The following is a 22,165-nucleotide window of genomic DNA, read 5'->3' as shown; positions in this document are numbered from 1 at the left end:
AAATAAACATTAAAAAAAAAAAAAGGAAAGAGCATTTCTGATAGTGAATAATATTTCACTGTAAATTTTAGCTATTCTCAAACTCTTCAAAGTGGCCTTGTCCTCTGTAAACTATTCTAAAAATAATTTTAGCATTTACTTCTGGAATATGTGATTTACTGCTTACATAAATATACATTATTAATTTAAATGTACTTTATCATTCCTCATTTCTACCTCGAGTAGTAAATGATGACAGTTCAAAAGCCTTAAAAATGGCTGTATCCCACAGTTCAGGAATGTTCTTACCTCTGGGAGAGGAAGAAGAGGCAATCGAGAGGCACACAGGGAGTTTCAAAGATGTATTGGTTATATTCTGTGTCTTAACTGTGAGTGTTTATTTTTTCTTCTCTCTTAAAAGATTCTGGTGGAGGAAAATAGACTGTATCCTACAGAATAATCAGTGATGCATGTAGATTGTTTAAAATGTTAAAAAGATACAAAAACGTTCTACTTTATTTTTGAATATTCTAATTCTTAATAATAATAGTACAGCGATTAACTTATGATACTTGCATAGGATGGAACATCATGCCCCACTGTAAATACATAACTTTTAACTTGAGAAAATACTTACGGAGCACTGTCAAAAATACGATGAAAAATCTTTAATAAGATTCCACTTTTGCTTCAGATCTACATACGTACATTAAAAAGACTGGAAATTTTTCAGATAATTTTTTAGAATTTGTATTTGTACTTACCTGTAAATTCCATCTTTGTATAAGGAATATAGATTATTATAGGGGTGCCTGGGTGGTTCAGTCAGTTAAGTTTCCAACCCTTCATCTCGGCTCAGGTCATGATCTCATGGTTTATGAGACTGAACCCCAAATTGGGCTCCATGCCCAGCCTGGAGCTTGCTTGGGATTCTCTTTCTCTCCCTTTCTCTCTGCCCCTCCCCCACTCATTCCTTCCCTCCTTTTCTCTCTCTCAAAGTAAACACACATTTTTAAAAAGAGAGAAATAAAGATTATAGGGGTACCTAGGTGGCTCAGTCAGTTGAGCATCTTGATTTCAGCTTAGGTCATGATCCCAGAGTCGTGGGATGGAGCCCTGTGTTGGGTTCTGCACTAAGCATGGGGCCTGCTTGAAATTCTCTCTCCCCCTCCTCTGCTCATGCTCTCTTTTTCTATAAAATAAAATAAAATTAATATATATATATATGTATGTGTGTGTGTATATATATATATATATATATATATATATATATAGTTTATATAATCAGGAAAAATTTTAAAATAAAAACAGCATTTGCTCACCAGTTGAGTAAGACAGAAATTGGCATAGCAGTTTAAACATCTTTAAGCAGGGGGCCCCTATTTCAGACAGCACAGCGAACTAGATAGCCTGAATAAGTCTCCCAGTGAAGTTAACTAACATGCTGGGTCAGTGTTTAAACGTATAGCTCATCTAGCAGGGAAATCAAGAAACTTTACAGATAACAATAAATCAGGTACTCGGTGAGGTAATTGAGCTGTACCTGTCAGCATGGATGAATCTCAGAAACACTGAACTAAGGTACGGTAAGTCACACAAGAATACATAAAGTATGATTCTATTTATATGCTCAAAATCATGCAGATAAACAATTATTTAGGAATACACTACAAAATTCAGAAACATGATGCTTCTTTTGGGGAGGAAGATGAGATCTTGGAGGAACACACAAAGAGCTTGATAGAGGGAACATTCTCAAGCAAGTATGATGGATACATTTTTTTTTAATTCCATGTATGCACCTTATTCTCCTTTTATGTGATGAGTTTCATACACACACACAAAAACATTTTTTCAATTGAATGTACAAATTAAACCACATTCTATGAGAGAAGTCATAGTAAGGAAATGAAGTTAAGTGTGTGGATTTTGTAGGTACTTCATTTTTTTATTTGTTGTTTTAATTGGGTAACACATATGAACTTCAGAATCAGCTTATCTAGTTTCCTCTAAAAATAATTCTCTTGGAAAAAAATAAAATAAAAAAATAAAATAAAATAAAAATAATTCTCTTGGGGCACGTGGGTGGCTCATTCGGTTAAGTGTCTGACTCTTAATTTCAGCTCAGGTCATGATCTCACAGTTTGTGAGATGAAGCCCTACATCAGGCTCTGTCCTGACCGTGTGGAGTCTGCTTGGGATTCTCTCTCCCTCTCCCTCTCCCTCTCCCTCTCCCTCTCCCTCTCCCTCTCCCTCTCCCTCTCCCTCTCTTTCTCTCTACCCCTCTCTCACTTACACATGCACACTTTCAAACTTTAAAAGTAATAATAATTCTCTTATTTGTGTTGGGATCATGTTAAGCTTCTAGATTAATTTAGAGAGAATTCACAACTTTCTACAAACAAGGTATGGACTTTACTCATTTGTTCAAATCATCTCTTGTGGGGGCGCCTGGGTGGCGCAGTCGGTTAAGCGTCCGACTTCAGCCAGGTCACGATCTCGCGGTCCGTGAGTTCGAGCCCCACGTCAGGCTCTGGGCTGATGGCTCAGAGCCTGGAGCCTGTTTCCGATTCTGTGTCTCCCTCTCTCTCTGCCCCTCCCCCGTTCATGCTCTGTCTCTCTCTGTCCCAAAAAAAATAAATAAACGTTGAAAAAAAAAAAATCATCTCTTGTGTTCCTCAGTAGCATTTAAGTTTTGTCCCTGTATATTGTGTACATTTCCTGTTTTCATATGTGTGTAAATCCACACACACATTTGTGTATATAGAAGTACGCAGGTAGTCAATCACAGTTGTTCTGTGATCCTTAATTTTTTTTCTTAAAGCATTTAAAAACTCTCTTACTGTTATAAATGTATAGGGAAATGAAAAATACTATAAGATATATAGCACACTGTAACTTAATGCTTAAAAACATTAAGAATTAAAGTGTTTTACTTCTTTTGTGGGAAACTTACCCAGAATAGTCTGCTCAGTGCTCGCTTCTCCTTACAGTATTATAGGTGAGCATGTTTTCGATGTCTTGGCCATTTGTTATACTCCCTCTCTGGGTATGGATCAGCTTTCACCATTTTATCCTTTGCTCTTTCAATTCAATTTGATTACAGAGAGTTTCTGTAATGATATTTTTCACAGGAGTAACTTCTTCCGGGAACCCACTTTCTTCATGCATGTCATCAAGTTCACCTTCATGTAGATCCTCTGGCTGCATATCCAGAGTTTCTTCAGTGGTGGCTGTGTCAACATTCCTGTGGTCCCCTATTTGTTCTATAAATGCATTTACATTTGAGCCTGATTTCACTTACAGGGTTACAGGTTTCTCCTGTATTTCCATTTTGTTGGCCAGTTCCTTCTTTTGGAGTCTACATTTTTGTAAAAAGGCACACGGGACATTTTATCAGTGGGAGATTAGGAGGCACCACAACTTAATGCTTTGCTGTCTGTGAGTGACCAATTACTGACCGAATGAAAGAAATAACATGATTGGTCACTGATCCTGAAGCATGTCTTTGCCTAGTGGACTCAAAAGCTACCAGTGAAGTCTGTACTCTACAATTACACAGTTAATATATTTTGATAACTGAAATTTGAACAGTTGTTAGGGGGGAGTGGTGACATTTAACTAAACCATAGTAACCAGGATCCGTGCATGGCAGAACCATACAAAGCAAGGACTGCCTGCTCACCCCCCACACGCACACACTGGTTGTGAGGCATATGCTTATGTATTTCATTTTTTCTGTTGCTGCTATAATGTGGGTCTTTCCCTTCCTTTCCTAGTTTTCAATTCAATATTGTTTTTATATAGGAAAGCTGTTGATCTATACAGAACGTTCACTTTATGCCCTTACTGAATTTCTTTTTTTTTCTCTTACTGAACTTCTTATTACTTTTAACAGTTTTTAACTGGTGTTTGTGTAGATATATAATTATATTATCTGCAAATAATTTTCTCAACCTTTCCTATATGATATTTACACCTCTTATTTCTGTCTCTTACCTAACTCTACTGGCTAGTGTTTCTGCCACATACTAAATAATAGTGGGGATAGTGAAAATCCTTATTTTGCTCTTGGGCTGAATGGATATGCTTCTGGTGTTTTCTCATAAAGCTTTAGACTAGTTTTGGGGTTAAGATAGATATGTTTTTTCATGAAGAATTTTCACCTACCCTATTCTGTGGAGAAATTTTATTAAGAATGTATATCGGGTAGCGGCGCCTGGGTGGCTCAGTTGGTTGGGTGGCCGACTTCGGCTCAGGTCATGAACTCACGGTCCGTGAGTTCGAGCCCCGCGTCGGGCTCTGTGCTGACAGCTCAGAACCTGGAGCCTGTTTCAGATTCTGTGTCTCCCTCTCTCTCTGCCCCTCCCCTGTTCATGCTCTGTCTCTCTCTGTCTCAAAAATAAATAAACATTAAAAAAAAATTTTTTTTTAAAGAATGTATATCGGGTATAGGTATTGTCAGCCTGATGTAAGTGCCTCCTAAAATACGGTGGTAGGGAATACACAGCTGTCCCTAGGAAGTATGTTTGCAAAAAAGAAAAAGTGAGGAAAAAAATTTGATCCTGAATCTAATGAAACCTTTATGTCAGTAGTTCTTAACCAGGGAGAAGGCTTTTCTTCCTCATCCCCCCACAAAGGACATCTCACGGTGTCTAGAGACATTATTGATTGTCACAAGGGGGAGAGAAGGTGCTACTAAGACTTAGTGGGTAGGGGCGCCTGGGTGGCTCAGTCGGTTGGGCGTCCGACTTCGGCTCAGGTCATGATCTCGCAGTCCGTGAGTTCGAGCCCTGCGTCGGGCTCTGTGCTGACAGCTCAGAGCCTGGAGCCTGTTTCGGATTCTGTGTCTCCCTTTCTCTGACCCTCCACCGTTCATGCTGTGTCTCTCTCTGTCTCAAAAATAAACGTTAAAAAAAAAAAAAAAAAAAAAAGACTTAGTGGGTAGAGGCCAGTGATGCAGATAAACATCCTACAGTGCCCAGAACAGCTCCCACAATGAAGAATTATCTAGCCCAAAATATCAGGAGTGCTGAGGTTGAGAAAGCCTTTTCTAGGTCTCACTGTCAGATTATAAGAAATGTGAGGGATACAGGAACATATACTGTAACATCAGAAAGTAATCAGTGCAGCACATGATATGAAAAATTCTACAAGGCAGATGACCTGGTTTCTTTAGCACATAAACACATGAAGGGGATGGGGAAAGAAAGAACTGTTACAGATTAAGAGACTTAAGATATATACCAACCAAATGCAATATATAGATCTTGTTTTGATCCTCATTTGAACAAAACATTCCTGCAGAAATTAGGGAAATTTTAAGTGGGGGTTACATGAAACAAGACTGGTAAAGTGTCAGTCATAATTGAAGGGTGATGGAATTTCATTATAATTTCCTACTTTGGTCTTTGTTTAAAGATTTCCATAGTAGGGGTGCCTGGGTGCTCAGTCGTTTAAGCATTCAACTCTTGATCTTAGCTCAGGTCATGATCTCACGATTTGTGAGTTCAAGCCCTGGGTCAGGCTCTGTGCTGATGGCACGAGACTGCTTTGGATTCTGTCTCTCTTTCTCTCTGCCCCTCCCCAACTTCTGCACATGCACACTCTCTTAAAAAAAAAAAAAAAAAGAGATTGCCATAGTAAAAAGCTTTGTTTAAATGGATATTGAATTTTAGATTAAGTTTCAGCAATAACAGTGAAAATATGACTTCTCTGATCCTTTCAAATGGTGAATCATCATGATAAATTTCCTAACACTGAATTCTCTGTATTCCTAGAATAAGCCTCCTTTCGTCATGGTATATTATTCTTTAATATACTTGGGAATCTCTTTGCCAGCATTTTATTCAGGATAATCTACATTGATATCCGTAACTGAGATTTGGTGTTTAGTTTTCTTTTTTCTGTTGCCTTTGCCAAGTTTCAGTATCAGTGTAATTCTAACTTCATAAAAAGACTTAGAACGACTTTTTTTCTTTTAAACTCCCTGGAACTGGAAGATACAAGCTAATTTGAATACAAAGAAACTGGCTATTTTCTATGCACTTTAAATATTCCACTGATAGTCCTTTGAAAACATTGATAACTCGTTTCTTTTCCTAATTTCTACTCTAAGTGTCTTCCAAAAGAATGAACATATACTGTTGCAAACATCAGAGCTTATGGGCAGTATTCTCAATGACTTTTTTGCATCAAAAGCTTTAAGTGCCTAAAATTCTTATTATATAAGATGACTGTCAACTTTTAACAGTCTTTATTTTTTTAGAGCAGTTTGGGTTCATTGCAGCGTTGGGCAGAAGTACAAAGACTTCCCATATACTCCCTACCCCACTCACTTATGGCTCCTTCCGTTATCAGCATTCTCCACCAGAGTGGCATACTCATTACAGTTGATGAACCTGCACTGACGAATCATTATCACCCAAAGTCCATAGTTTACATGAGGGTTCACCTGGGTACCGTACGTTCTGTGGGTTTGGACAAATTTATAATGGCACGTATCCACCATTGTAGTAATATGGTATCATGCAGAGTAGTTTCACAGCCCTCAAAACCCCCTGTGCTCTACCTGTTCATCCCTCCCATACACACATCCAGACTCCCGGTGACCACTCATCTTTTTACTGATTCCATAGCTGTGTATTGTCCCTTCTTCAGCTTTGTTCTTCTCCTTCAGTATTGTGTTGGCTATTCTAGATCTTTTGCCTATCCATATAAACTTGAGAGGCAAAAACAACAAAATAACTTGCTGGGATTTTTAATGGGATCACATTGAATATATAGATCAAGTTAGAAAGAACTGACATCTTGACAATATTGAGTCTCCTTAATATAGAATATCTCCATTTATTTAGTTCTTCTTTGACTTCTTTTGTCACAGTTTTGTAGTTTTCCTCATACAGATTATATATATATATATTGTTAAAATTAGGTATTATATTTGGAGAGTGGTAATGTAAATGGGATTGTGTTTTTAATTTCAAATACCACATGTTAATTACAGGAATATGGAAAAGTGATTGACTTTTATTTATATTAACTGTGTGTCCTGCAGTCTTGCTTTAATTGTTTATTAGTTCCAGGAATTTTTTTGTCAGTTCTTTTGGATTTTCTATATAGACAATAATGTCGTCTGCCAAGACAGTTTGGTTTTTTCTTTCCCAATCTGTGTATCTTTTATTTCTTTTTTTTACTACATTAGCTAGGACTTCAAGTACAATGTTGGAAAGGAGTGGTGAGAGGGGATATTCATCTCTTATTCCTAAACTTAGTAGGAAAGCTTCTAGTTTCTCATCAAGTATGGTGTTAGCTGTATATTTACTGTGGATATTCTTTATTTATTTGAAGAAGTTCCTAGTTTGCTGAAAATTTTTAACATGAATGAGTATTGGATTTTGTCAAATGCTTTTTCAGCATCTATTGATACGATCATAAGATTTTTCTTTACTTGTTAATATGGTAGATTACATTGATTTTCAGATGCTGAATCAGGCTGGCGTGGCTGGGATAAGTCTCACTTGGTTGTGGTCTAGAATATTTTTTTTACACATTGTTGAATTCAGTTTGCTAATACTTTGTTGAGGATTGTTGCATCTGTGTTCATGAGAGATACCGGCCTATCGCTTTGTTTGCTTTTTCTTGTAATATCTTTGTCTGGTTTGGGTATTAAGAGTAATGCTGACCTCATAGAATGAGGTAGGAAGTATTTGCTCTGCTTCTATCTTCTGAAAGAAATTGTAAAGAATTGGTATAATTTCAGGGCGCCTGGGTGGCTCAGTCAGTTGGGCATCCAACTTCGGCTCAGTGATCTCGCAATTCATGAGTTTGAGCCTCGCGTCAGGCTCTGTGCTGACAGCTCAGAGCCTGAAGCCTGCTTTGGATTCTGTGTCTCCCTCTCTCTCTGCCCTTCTCCCACTCATGCTGTCTTTCTCAAAAATAAATAAACATTAAAAACCTGTTTTAGGGGCGCCTGGGTGGCTCAGTCGGTTGAGCATCCGACTTCAGCTCCGGTCATGATCTCACAGTTCGTGAGTTCAAGCCCCGCGTCGGACTCTGTGCTGACGGCTCGGAGCCTGAAGCCTGCTTCAGATTCTGTGTCTCCCTCTCTCTGCCCCTTCCCTGCTCATGCTCTGTCTCTCTCTGTCTCTCAAAAATGAATGAACGTTAAAAAAAATTTTTTTAATAAATAAATAAATAATAAAAACCTGTTTTAAAAGAAAAAAGTTGGTATAATTTCTTCCTAAATGTTTGATAGAATTCACCAGTGATCCCATGTGTACATGGTGCTTTCTGTTTTGGAAGAGTTATTATTAATTATTGATTTAATTTATTTTTTTTTTTTAATTTTATTATTTATTTTTAAGTAGGCTCCATGCCCAATGCAGGGCTTAAACTCATGACCCTGAGATTAAGAGTCATGTGCTCTACTAAGTGAGCCAGCCAGGTGCTCCAAATTATTGATTTAATTTTTTAATAGATCCAGAACCTCTTCAGAACCTCTTCAGTTCTTGTGTGAGTTTTAACAGATTGTGTCTTTCAAGGAATTGGTCTGTTTTACCTGGGTTATCAAATTTATGGGCATAGCACGGTTCACTTATTCCTTGAATACCCTTCTAATGTCTGTGAGATCTGTAGTGGTGTCCTCTCTTCCTTGTGAAGTAGCCTAGTTACTCACTGGCTTATTGATATCATCCATCTTTTCAAAGAATCAGCTTTTGGTTTTCTTGATATTCTCAATTGATTTCTTGACTTCCTGATTTCAGTTTCATTGATTTCTGCTCTTTTTATTTCTTTTTTTTCCTACTTATTTGGATTTAATATGCTCTTTTTTTCCCCAGTTTCTTTCCTCAGGTGAAAACTTAGTGACTGATTTTAGATATTCCTTCTTTTCTAATATATGCATTCAGTTCTATAAACTTCCCTTCAAGTACTGCTTTTGCTGCATTCCATACATTTTGATGGGTTGTTTTTTCATTAGTTGAAAATACAGTAAAATTTTTCTTCGTATTTCTCCTTTGACCCATGTGTTATTTGTAAGTATTTGTTTAATCGCCAAGTATTTTGAGATTTTCTACTATCTGTGTTGTTCTACCTTAATTCCATTGTGATTTGAGAACAGACATTGCGTGGTTTTTCTTCTGTTAAATTTGTTCAGCTGTGTTACAGCCCAAAATATGGTATTTCTTCGTGAACATTCCATGTGTATTCTGTTGTTGGGTGAAGTAGTCTACAGTTGTCAGTTATATCCAGCTAATTGATGGTGGTGTTGAGTTCAGTTACGTCTGCTGGATCTGTCTATTTATGATAGAGAGGTGTTTAAGTCTCCAACTACAATAATGGATTCATCTGTTTCTCCTTGCAGTTCTGTCAGTTTATTTATGCCTCATACAGTTTTATTCTTTGTTGTTTGACACATTCATGTTAAGTATCATCTGTCTTGGAGAATTGACCTATTTGTCATTATGTAATGGCCCTCTTTTTCCTTGATCACTTTCCATACTCTGAAGTCTGCCTACTCTAAAATTAATATAGCTACTCTTGCTTTCTTTTGATTAATATTAGTGTGGTGTACGTATCTCCATCCATCTACTTTTCATCTCTATGTGTGTTTATATTTAAAATGAGTTTCTTATAGATAGCATGTAGTTCTTGTTTTTAATCCACTTCAACTTCGGTCTTTTAATTGGTGTTGTAAGACTACTGACATTCAGAATTATTATTGATACAGTTGAATTTGTATCTACCATATTTGATACTATTTTCTATTTCTTTCCCTCATTCTTTGTTCCTGTTTTTCTCTTCTGCTCTTTTCTGCCTTTTGTGGTTTTAATTGAGCATGTTATATGATTTCATTTTCTTTCCTTTCTCAGCGGATCAGTTACACTTCTTTTCTTGGTGGTTTCCCTAGAGTTTGGAGTGTACATTTACAACTAGTTCAGATCCACATTCAAGTAACATTATACCAGCTTCGTGGGTAGTACAAGTACCTTATATTAAAATAATCCTAATTTTTCTCTACCATCCCTTGTATCATTTCTGCCGTTAATTTCATTTAAACATAAGTGTGTGTGTGTGTGTGTGTGTGTGTACACATACATGAGCATACGTAATCAGTAATCGGATACATTGTTGCTGTTATTTTAAACAAACTTGTATTTCTTAGATCAGTTAAGAATAAGAAGAAAGTTTTTCTTTTTTAATCTTCTCATGCCTTCTCTGATGCTCTTTCTTTATGTATATCCAGGTTTCTGACCTATATCATTTTTCTTTCTAAAGTACTTCTAACATTTTTTGTAAGACAGGTCTACTGGCAATAAATTGTTTCAGGTTGTTTGTCTGAAAAAGTCTTTATTTCTGCTTTACTTTAGAAGAATAGTTTTACTGGCTGCAGATTCTAGGTTGGTTGTTTTTTTCCCTTCAAGTAAAATACTTTTCCCCTTCAAGTAAAATACTTGAAATATTTTACTCTTTCTTGCTTGCCTGGTTTCTGAGAAGTCAGATGTAATTCTTTCTGCTCCATTATCTAAAGTATTTTCCCCCTCTGGCTTCTTTCAGGATTTTTTTCTTTTTCTTCTATTTTTTGTAGTTCAAAAATGATATGTCTAGGTGTAGTTTTTCTGCCATTTATTCTGCTTGGTGTTTTCTGGGCTTCACGGGACCTGTAGTTTGGTATCTGACACTAATTTGGGGAAATTTCCAGTAATTGTTCTTTCAAATATTTCTTCTGTTCCTTCTCTTTTCTTCTTCCTGTTACACATATGTTATGCCCCTTTGGGTTGTAAATTTTGTATTTCAGTCTTTTTTCTGTTTGCTTTCCAATTTTGGAGATTTCTATGGAGATACCATCAAGCTCAGAAATTCTTTCTTCAGTCAAGTCCAGTCTACTAATAAGACCATTAAAGGCACTCTTCATTTCTGTTACATATTTATCTCTAGCATTTTTTTTGGTTCTTTATTAGACTTTCCATCTCTGTTTTCATTACCCATCTGTTATTGCACACTGTGTGTTTTATTCATTAGCACTCTTTGCCTGTTAATCTTAGTTGTTTTATATTACCAATCTGATCATTCCAATATCCTACCATATGTGAGTCTTGTTCTGATGCTTGCTGTCTCTCTTTAAAGTTTGGTTTTTACCTTTTAATGTATCTTGTAATTTTTTCTTGATAGCCAGGCATGATGTATTAGCTAAAAAAAGGCACTGCTGTGAGTAGCACTTTAGTAGTGGGTAACCTGTGAGGGGAGAGCAAGTAGTCTACTGTCCTGTGATTAGTAGGTCTCAGCATTTTAGTGAGTCTGTGCCTCTAGACTGAACTTTACTTGTGCTACTGAGTCCCCCATCCCTTTGGTGAGACAAGACAGCTGGAATGGGCTGGAATTGGGCATTTCCTTTTCTTCAGGTCGGTGAGGCTCCAATAAACTCCAGCAGGTTAGGCTCTGGTTAAATGTTTGTCCTAGGGGTAGACCTTGTTAAAGACAGAATGCTGTAGCATATTTCAAAGTGGTTGTTTTATCCCTCCACCTGGATTTTTCTCCAACATTCAGTAAGAATTTGGTAGAACTATAGGAGATAAACTCAGAGAAGTGTGGAGGATCCTCTATGATTGCATCCCTTCACATTTTTTAATTTTTATTTTTTTAATTTAGAGCAGGGGAGAGTGGCAGAGGGGGAGGGAGAGGGAGGGAGAAAGAGAGAGAATGAGAGGGAGAATGAGACTCTAAGGCAGGTTCCATGCTCAGCGTGGAGCCCAACACAGGGCTCGATCTCACAATCCTGGGATCGTGACCTGGGCCAAAATCAAGAGTTGGATGCTCAACCAGCTGAGCCAGCACCCAGGTGCTCCTCCCTTCACATGTTTACTTCCCCTAATTGTCTACACTTAGCTGCCAGCAAATCATCAATTACTGTTCAGGTCGCCCTGTTCCGGCCCTACTTCCTGTAGGAGTAAAAGGTCTTTCCAGTTTGGGGTGCAGGGGTGTGTCCTGTAACCTCGGTTTTCTTACAGATCTAAGATGGGTTGTTGACTTTTCAGTGTGTTCAGTGTTTTACTTGTTAGGACTGAGTAGCAGTTTCCAGTCTTATATGCTAAACCAGAAACCAGAAGTTCCTGATTGTCATGTTTAGAATTATATTTTTTTCTGCATAAAATTATAGGGAATTGTGGATTGAATGTCACCAATTGCTTCCAGGAATAGAATTGTGGGCAGCTGTAAAATATTTTATCATAGAAAATTTAAGTTACATTGGGGAATATTAACAAAATAGTCAACTTGCATGATCACAGTTTTATAAATATATGCATTTTAAGACTGGGAAAGGGGCACCTGGTTGGCTCGGTCAGTTAAACGTCCAACTTCTGATTTCGGTTCAGGCCGTGATCTTACAGTTCGTGAGATCGAGAACCGTGTCAGGCTCTATGTTGGTAGATAGCATGGAACCTGCTTGGGATTCTCTCCCTTTTCTCTCTGCCCCTCCCCTATGCATGTGTCTTCTCTCTCTCTCTCTCTCTCTCTCTCTCTCTCTCTCCCTCTCCCTCTCCCTCTCCCTCTCTCACTCTCCCTCTCTTTCAAAATAAATAAGTAAACATTAAAAAAAAAGACTGGGAAATAAACATCAAAATGATAATATTGGTTACATCTAGTGGTTAGGTTATAGGTGATTTTTGTTTTCTTTGTAGATTTCTAATTTCCTACAGTGAATTTTTAAAATCTGGAAACTAAATTATTTATAGAAATAAAGCAATTCATTCAGCACCTAAATCTTGGTTTCTAATGCTAATAAAAGTAACAAGAGAAATGGCTTAGAGAAATGATTGATCTCTAGGTAAATAAGTGAACCTGGAACATCTTACGGTGCCAGAAAGTAAGGAAAGTGCTCGACAAACAAAAGATGGGAGTATGTCAGCAGGACATGGGACCTGGAGGAGCCCTCAGTAACCTCAGCAATAAGATAAATAATGTAGTATTAAATTATATCCGAAAGTGTAAAATACATATCCAGGAGTCCATACTGACATTAATGATTGAATAATAAATGGGTGAGAATAGAGGAAATCCCTATGCAGAATTCCCAGTGATTTATATAGATAACTCTACTGTCAGTAGGTGGTAACTTTCTTCCAAAGTATATACAGTGTGGAAAGAGGGGATAAGAAAGTGTAACTTTCCTGTGGAGAAACTCGATCTCAAGATCAGCATCAATAGCGCTAAGTCATGTTGCGACGGTATTCTGTGCCGAGGCTCGAGGATGGCACTATACCTCTGGGGTCTTCCTCCCAGGAGCCCATTACCCTAGTCTAAACATGAGAAAAACCTCAGACATACCCAAATTGAGGGACATTCTACAAAATACCTAGCCAGTATTCTTCAAATCTGTCAAGTCATTAAAAACAAAGTCAGAGAAATGTTAAAGTCTCGAAGATCCTAAGGATATGTGATGACTAGAATTGAAGGACAAAACAAAGGAAACCTGAATAAAGTATGGACTTTAGTTAATAATAACATATCAACTTTGGCTCCTTGTTTATGATAGATATACCTTAGCAATAAAAGATTTTAATAATAGGAGAAGCTCAACTTTTTTATAAAACTCTAAAACTATTCTGAAGTTAGTTTGCTTTAAAAAAAAAAAAGATAATTATTTAATTGAACAATTTACTCTTACTTTGAAAAGTTTTGGGTAATAATGGAGATGTTCCGTGGGATAAATTTGCAATTTCTGACATTTGTTTTTTGACCCATTTTTTCTCAGAAGTATGAAATTCTCATTGCATAAGCCTGACTTTCCATTCAGAGGACGCTTTGATGTGCAGCATTGTGTGGTTCATTCCGGGTACAGAGTTTTCCAGTGAGGTTTCAGGGCAGATCCTGAATCCAAAGTAATCTGAAGAGTCAAGAGTTTATATTTCTCCTTTCTTTAATATAAACATAAAGGTGTTCGTATTATCAGTTACCACGTAGGTGTTTGACATGTATGAAGGCATTGTACTTGGTGAAAGTCCTGAGGGGGAAGGAACGAATGGGCATCTGTTGGCCTTGACTATTCACTCCTACTTGCTCAGTGTAGACCTGAGTGCCAGGCCACTGTGGTGCAGGGCAGTCTCTACTTTCTTTAAAAAAAAAAAAATTTTTTTTAACGTTTATTTATTTTTGACAGAGAGAGACAGAGCATGAGTGGGGGAGGGGCGAGAGAGAGAGGGAGACAAGGAATCTGAAGCAGGCTCCAGGCTCTGAGCTGTCAGCACAGAGCCCGACATGGGCTCGAACTCACCGCAAGATCGTGACCTGAGCCAAAGTCGGACACTCAACCAACTGAGCCACCCAGGCACCCCGAAGGGCAGTCTCTGCTTTCAAGGGACCAGTGCAGAAACGCTTGAGCCAGGGACTCAGCACATTCATCACATGGTGTAACTAGTGCAGCCGCATAGGGACACTGAGCTGAATGGCACGGAGGGGGGCATGATCACCAACTGCTGGCCCTTTTCTAGATGTTAGTGAAACAGATTTATTGAGATGGATGGGTCCAAAAATATATATAAATGGGCAAAATAAAATGAATTAAAATTAGTTTTCTGTGTGTGGCCAGTAATAAAATTAGTATGCAAGCTATAAAGTCTTTCTTTTTAATGATTTTTTCATGTTTATTTATTTGTTATTTTTGGGAGCGAGAGAGAGAGTATGTGCACGAATGAGGGAGGGGCAGAGAGAGAGAGAGGGAGACAACAGAATCCGAAGCAGGCTCCAGGGTGTGAGCTGTCAGCACAGAGCCCGACGTGGGGCTTGGACTCAAAAACCACGAGATCATGACCTGAGCCGAATTCAGACACTCAACCGACTGAGCCACCCAGGCGCCCCCAGGCTACAGAGTCTTGAAGAGAATGGGATAACAGTCTTAAAAATATTTCCAATAATAAAACATTTCAAACATTTTACCACATTTTGAAGAAATAAAACAGGGACAGCTAAAACTTGTTCTGCCCTTCCTTCCTGTTGTGCTGATGCTAATATATATCATTTCCTACCGTTTTTTAAAACTTTATTATGTGTGTGTGTGTTTACACATGTATGTATGTATTAATAATACATACCGGTTTGATGTTTTAACAGTTTATTTAAATGATACACCAAAGAAATCTTTTTTTTCACTTTTTCTTCTCACTGACCATTATTGACATCAGTTCATGGTAATAAGTGTACATCCAGTTCTTTTATTTTAAGCACAGCATGATGTTCCATTATATGAAAATAAACCATTTTATTTCCACTGTGCTGTGGCAAAACAGTGGTTGTGAGTTGCATCCTTTTTGTCTTTTTTTTTAATGTTCATGGCTACAGCGAGGCTTCTTGTATATGTGTCCTTGTGAACACGTAGCTGCCTAGAACTAAAATCCAGGGTCACAGGTGTGTGCCTCTTCAGCCTTAACAGATGCTACCAGGTTGCTCTCCAGAGTTTGTACTCTGCACGCCGTCTGTGCGTTTCCCCTTCTTCACACCTGTACAGAAATGGCATTATCAGGCTTACTCATCTTTCAGGCTTATGGGTGTGATGCATTTGTCTGCGTATTAATGAAAATCGTATATCTTCTTTATGTTTGAATTTATGGAAATTCTTCTAAGAAATGCACATTTATTGCCCTTAAGTAGCTTGGTGTTTGCTGAGGTAAAAGGCCCTTCCCTGGCCTTGGATCTGATGTCTCAGGACCTGTATTAAAAGATAACACTGCTGAACCCACCGTAAAGCGGAAGGTGGGTTAGAGGAAGAATTTAGTCCTTGCCGTATTTAGTTGTCTTATTTATTCCCTATTGTGCTTTTTATTTTCTTTGTGCTTCATTATCAGTGACCGTGTCTCTTACTGTGAAGGGTTCGAGTAAGTTACCTGATTTGTTAGGCTTCTACTTAAGTATTTACAGGGCACCCGGCTTGCTCATTCATTAGAGCTTGAGACTCTTGATCTCAGAGTCGTGAGTTCGAGCCCCGAGTTGGGTGTAGAGATTACTTAAAAATAAGATCTTTAAAAACATTTGCAGTTGTCCAAAAAGATAAATATAATTTTATCATACAATTCAGCAGTGCTGTTCCTAGGTATTTACCCAAAAGATGAAAACTCCTATCCATACAAAAACCTGCATGTATATATTTATAGCAACTTTATTCGTAATTGCCAAAATGGGGAAGCAGCCAAGATATCCTTCAGTAGGTGAATGGATAAACAAATTGTGGTACATCTGGACAGTGGGGTATTATTTGGTGATAAGAAAAGAGCTATTGGGCCATGAAAAGAGATGAGGAACTTTAAATGTGTATGGTTAAATGAGAGAAACCGGTCTAGAAAAACTACATACTGTATGATTCCATCTATGGGACATTCTGGAAGAGGCAAAGGATCAGTGGTTGCCAGGGATTCAGGGATTGGGAGGGGTGAACACGCAGAGCGCCGAAGATATTTCAAGCAGAGAAATTACTCTTCATGATTTATCATGGTGGATACGTGACATTATGCACTTGTCAGAACACAGAGAACCGTGTAACACAAACAGTGAACCCTAGTGTAAACTGTAGACTTGTTAATGATGGATGATGTTCCCATATTGGTTCACCATTTGTATCAAATACTCCACGCTGATGCAAGACGTTACTAAGATGGGGAACTGGGTGCTGGAGAAAGGGGGCATAAACCTACAAGCGTTCTGGAAGAGTCTATTCAAAAAGAGAGTCTGTTCCTTTTTTTACTTGTTTTTAAATGTTTCATTCAGTTCAGATTTTACCAAGCGTAGCCAATTATGTGGGAAAAAAATGTTATTTTGAATAGAAAACGTTTTTAAGATGATTAATTATCCATTTTATTTATGAAACTTAAATTGTTGATGCTTTTCAGGACTACTACTTCCATTTTGTGTGGATCTGTAAACAAGCAGAGTTCTTGTTAAAATTATCTAATTCCTTTTTGCTTTCTTGAGAAATAGAGTGGTATAGAGAGTATCGATTTTGTGTATTTTTCTTTCTGTGTGTGGTTAAATAATTTAGAGCAAAGATTTTGTATGTTAGTATATTAGAAATCTTTCCAAATACTGTAATAGCCAAAGTAATCTGGGATGTTTGTCATGATTCTAATAATTTTTTTACAATATAAAATCCCTAATTTTATCGATTCTAGGATATCTGTTCTAGGACACGTTAGCCTCTGAAATCAATATGTCACTTACAATCAGTAACATCTTAGGTTTAGTGAAATACCATGTCTCATAAGGCTTCAGGGAAGGAATTCCTTAATTGTCTTTAACTGATGCTGGGGATGGTTCTGATTCACTCGTGTCTTTCAGATGTTCTCTGTGTGGGTACGTGTGCAGCCATCCTCCTTCTTTGAAGTCTCACATGTGGAAGCATGCAAGTGACCAGAATTACAACTACGAACAAGTAAACAAGGCTATCAATGATGCCATTTCACAGAGCGGCAGGTATTTATCCTGTCCCTTTCCTTGTTGCTGTGTGTAAACCAAAGTGAGGGTTGAATCTGCCAGGCTTACATGATAACCAACTCAAGGTGTGGTGTGTTCTGTTTTTGTTTTTAAGAGTTCTGGGGAGGTCCCCTGGAAAGATGCTCTTAAACAGCAGTGAGGACAGAGCCGATCGAGCCGATCCTGTCACTGGAAGTTCTGAAAACTTGGTGTCAGCCTCAGAGCTGATTTCCCAGGCCCCCGGCGAAGTTGTAGGTTCCAACGACAACGAGAAACTGAGCCCTACGAGTAATACCTCATACAGTTTAGAAAAAAACTCCAGTTTGGCCCCTCCTGGCATGGAGTATTGTGTTTTACTCTTCTGTTGTTGTATTTGCGGTTTTGAATCTACCAGCAAAGAAAATCTCTTGGATCATATGAAAGAGCATGAGGGTGAGATCGTAAACATCATCCTAAGTAAGGACCACAACACAACTCTAAACACAAATTAGATTGAATAACTCCTTGAAGAGGGACACAGTAGAAGAGAAACCCTTTAAACCACAGGTTCACCTTTGCGCTATCAGATAACTTACTAGACACAGAAGAAATAGTTGGTGTGGGGTTTTTGTTTGCTTGTTTGTTTGTTTTGAGGAAAAGACAGATGTGACTTTGGAATCAAATTTGCAGTGTAATAAAAAGAATCCCAAATGGATAAGTGGGAATGCTATTCAAGTATCGTGAGTGAGGGGAGGTAGGTTGAGGAGGAAGCAAAAATGTAACCCTGTGTTTGCCCTGTCACCTCGGCTTAGTGGTGGGTGTATTTATTATTCAAAGCTTAATGTAGTGTAGAAATGCAAACAAAAGAGTTAAACAGCTTTTCCGGAACTTCTAAAACTTCTTGTTCCAAAGGTGTCACATCTTAAGCAGAGCTTAGTTCTCTTTGTTGTGAACTCGGACACGCCAGCTGTGGAGGGCCGGGCCTCTCATGAGGGGCGGGAGGCAGCTCTCTGAGGGCTTTTCACTGTGACCAGCAGAGTCAACAAGGAAAAGATCACCAGAGGGCTGTGAAATGATCTACCCAAATCTTTTCCCAAATCGATAGGAATGAATCATATACTCAATCTAGGATATATTTCTCCCTAAAACAGAAAGAGACCTCTGAATCCAGATCTAGATTGTAAATAGGCATTTAAGAAGTAAATTGTTGTCTTAAATTTACAGTGAATGTCTTGTGGGCAAAGGAGAAAATAGGTGAATTCCCACCAGCCTCAAACCAAATCGCAAGGTGTGTGAAAACGGGGACTCATTTAGCACAGCACCCTTCCCAGAGGCCCTTTCCAGGTTTGACGGAACACCGCACTTTTCTCCGTAGTTACACAGGCTGACCCTCTCTTCTGAACTAGACCAAGTGTCTCATCTCAAAGGTCTGTTCAAGCAGCCAAGTGTGAAGATTGGCAGTTGATCATCAGACCTCGGAAATCTTTGGAACTCTTAAATAAAAATCATTTGAGGGACAAGAGGTGAAATTCAGAGGCCCCTTAAAATGAGTACTGCTATATTGAGATTTTACTGCCTGGAGTTTATTAATCTAGTTATACTTAGCATAAGAGGTATAATCAAATGTGGCTAAACTATAGTAAAAATTCAGGTTGTTTATAAAACTTTTAATAACAGGCGATTTGGCGCAAGTCTACAGGGTTTCTCCTATCTAGGATGTTCCATTTTGTTAGTGTGCAATAGGACATATGGACAACCAACTACAAGTGCTTTTGCATTAAAACTCGCCATCAAATACATGTAATCTCATTAATTACACATTTTGTATTATAATGTATTTCAAAGTGAAGAGAACAGGGGTGGTTTTGGTTTTGCTTCTGTAGTACTGATCATTTATTTTTGTGTTGTTTTGTTGAAGTAAATTCTGCACACAAGTCAAAGGCTGGTGCACCGAGCAGTGCACTATCTTCATGGTGCTCTTTCTGAACTTGATCTCTAACATGTTCTAGAGCTGAGGCTGTGAGTCTGATAAGTTTAGAAGACATTGATTACTCTGTAGACACATTTTAGGAAAGAATTCCCTTCCCCAAGTCCAGGTATGGACTGAACGAATTCATATTTTTAAGATAGCATCAGGAACTATTACGTGGGGCCAGGCCATCTTGAAACATTGTTCAGTTTTTTCTACATCTTATTTTGATGATGATATTTAAACAATCGATTGTAATTGCCAGCTGTTTGATTTAGGTAGCTTTATTTATGAGAGTTAATCCGTTTCTGATAGGTGGTTTTTAAAAACATAAAATGAATTTATATATACCAATTATATATATTATCCAAATTCACTGCATGTGGATTTATGTTCATTTTCTCCTGTTTTCAGAATTAAAAGAAAATTCTATTTCATTTCATGTTTAAGTAAATATTTTAAATGGTTCCATTCTTACCGCTCATTCTGAAAATTAACAACCCTTATTAGCAGAATTTTGTTTTATAAAGGTTCCTTGGTTTTAATTTCATGTAATCATTTGGAAAATACTAATAACCAAAAAAAAAAAAAAAAAAAAAATCCCAAAAGCATTCATAGTGAGTTTTTAAATAACCTTCAGTTCCCTAACCCATTTCTGTTGATTGTTACTTAAACTTTCCATTTGGAATCATGAATTTAAAATTTCCCTAGCTTGTGGGAAAAAATTCACCCAGAAGTTCCAAACCTTTCAACGCTCATCTGACTCTGGCCTAAAATGCCCTCAAAAGCTTTCTGTGGGGCTTTGGGAAGAACCATATACCATGGGTGTTCTGTACCTTCCTGTGACCATTTTGTGGCGAGCTTGAAGTTAACAGTGTCTCCACCAAGAACAATTGAGTGTTTCTAAAAGTAATAATGAAGGCTGAGTATGCAATGTTAATTGTAAAAGAGATAGGTATTAGAATAATCATCAGGAACTCCCTTCATAGGAATAACTAGTTAGTGGTACTAGATCTTTTGCCATATAAAGATCATAGTATTTGTTTCCCACTCTGAACACCTACCAGTTGTAAGATTTGATAGTAAAACTAGTTTTTAAAAGAAACTGACTGGATAAGGCAAAGGCGGGGAGGGCGGAAGACGGTGCATTGCGTTCTGATCATCACAAGTAATACTTTCCAAGGGTCAACATTTTCTCTCACTCACTACTAGTCCAGAATGTGGTTGGTGTCCCCAGCGTTCTAACAGTCCCATGCCTGTACTCCAGTGGATCCCTAGACGTTAGTTCTGTGTGCAGCCAGTGCGTTGCAACGACACTGGCAGAAGCTTTTGTTCTAGATCCTCTCATCCTATTCGAGGTAGCTGTTGGTGGCTTCATTATTATTTTCTGTCTTTTCTCACAAAGCAGATGGTGGGCACCCATGTTTACATTGTATCTTCCCACAATGTACTTGGCTTGACAAAGACAAGCAGGCTTCTCTATTGAGACTTATTATATTTTTAGTTTTCATAGACACTTATTTAATCTTTTTTTATTGTACAGCAAGGTGCTCTAAGTAATATTCTATAAAATATATTTAATAGAAATTTGAGTTTGATATTCATGGACATGAATACATGTATTTTTTTAAGAAATAAGTATTGTGTAACACTATGGCATTGCTTCTATAGCCAAAGTCTAAAAATTTCTGGAACACTGACATGTAAAGACTACAGTTAATTCTGACACTGTATCTTATTAAAATAGGATGATTTGCATTTTGTAAAATTATCCTGCACATCGAGCTGCATGCCTTAAAGCCTAAAACTCTAGGATCGTGTTCATGGTAGAACAGTTCATCTGTTCAACAAACAGTGAAGCAAGGTCTATAGTGCTTCTTTAACTACCTTTGGAAATACTGTACAATGTTAGAATAATTTATTTTGCTTTACAGGAGTTTGTCATGTATTGACTTTAATATTGTATTTTGGTAATAAATTTTTTGTTAAAAACACTCGCCTCTGAAGTTTTATCACCAAAGGTTTTTATCATTTTTATCTTGGAAATGTTGATTTGGTCACTTGGAAAGTGGGGTTTAAATACTGAAGAGCCTCCCAAGGGTTGAACTTACGATTATGGCTTCTGATTACCCTTTGGTGACTTCTTCAGCTATTGCTGGCTAGCATGCAACTCTGTGACACAGAGATGACTGAAAAAGTATTTAGATTGTTTTAATCACTGTAAACATTCACTCTGGTTTTGAAGCTTTTTTGCCCTTACTACTCGGTTCTTCATTTTCTCTCCCGAATTGCATTTTTCTGTGCTCTCAGTTCTACTACAGTGACAGTGCTGGAGACTAGCTGTATTCATGACAATTAGCATTCTTTATGGAAGGCCCGAAACGACAATCATGTGTTCACACCGGATCGTTTTGTGGTCTACATCAGATACGTTCTCCAGTTAGCTTTGTTGGCTGCATTGAGAGGTAAAGCTGACATCGTCTCACTGTGTCATTGGTCTGGTTATCCTGGGCCACCTCAGCTTAGAGTCGAGAGGCCAAGTGTTTCTTCCCAACAGCTATAATCCGCTGTCCTGTCTCCCTAGAGGCAACGTAATTATACCCCCTATCTTTTAAGACCCAAATGCCAACACTTTGTCACTAAACTCCAGGTTAGTTGTAGAAATCCCATCATGGAACTTCTAGAACATCGGCTGCAGTTGGTTAGCCGCTGTTTCCAGTGAGCACTTGAAATACGACTGGCATGCGGTGAGTATACAATGCACGACCGTTTTGAAGGCTT

The 22,165-nt window shown here is 37.9% G+C and overlaps 1 protein-coding gene across 1 annotated transcript in view; it reads left to right on the top strand.

Annotated features, from left to right (window-relative positions):
- The window catches only part of ZNF507 (zinc finger protein 507), a 45,274-nt gene extending 23,896 nt beyond the window's left edge, over window positions 1-21,378 (top strand). The window contains exons 7-8 of the mRNA XM_043599117.1: window positions 17,302-17,436; window positions 17,552-21,378. Coding sequence (XP_043455052.1) covers window positions 17,302-17,436; window positions 17,552-17,927 — 511 coding nt within the window. The 3' untranslated portion in view covers window positions 17,928-21,378. The remainder of the gene's footprint in view (window positions 1-17,301; window positions 17,437-17,551) is intronic.
- The last annotated feature ends 787 nt before the right edge of the window (window positions 21,379-22,165 follow it).

Source organism: Prionailurus bengalensis, chromosome E2 (genome assembly GCF_016509475.1).
Source record: "Prionailurus bengalensis isolate Pbe53 chromosome E2, Fcat_Pben_1.1_paternal_pri, whole genome shotgun sequence".
NCBI lineage: Eukaryota > Metazoa > Chordata > Mammalia > Carnivora > Felidae > Prionailurus > Prionailurus bengalensis.
This window is presented reverse-complemented; position numbering and strand designations above follow the sequence as displayed.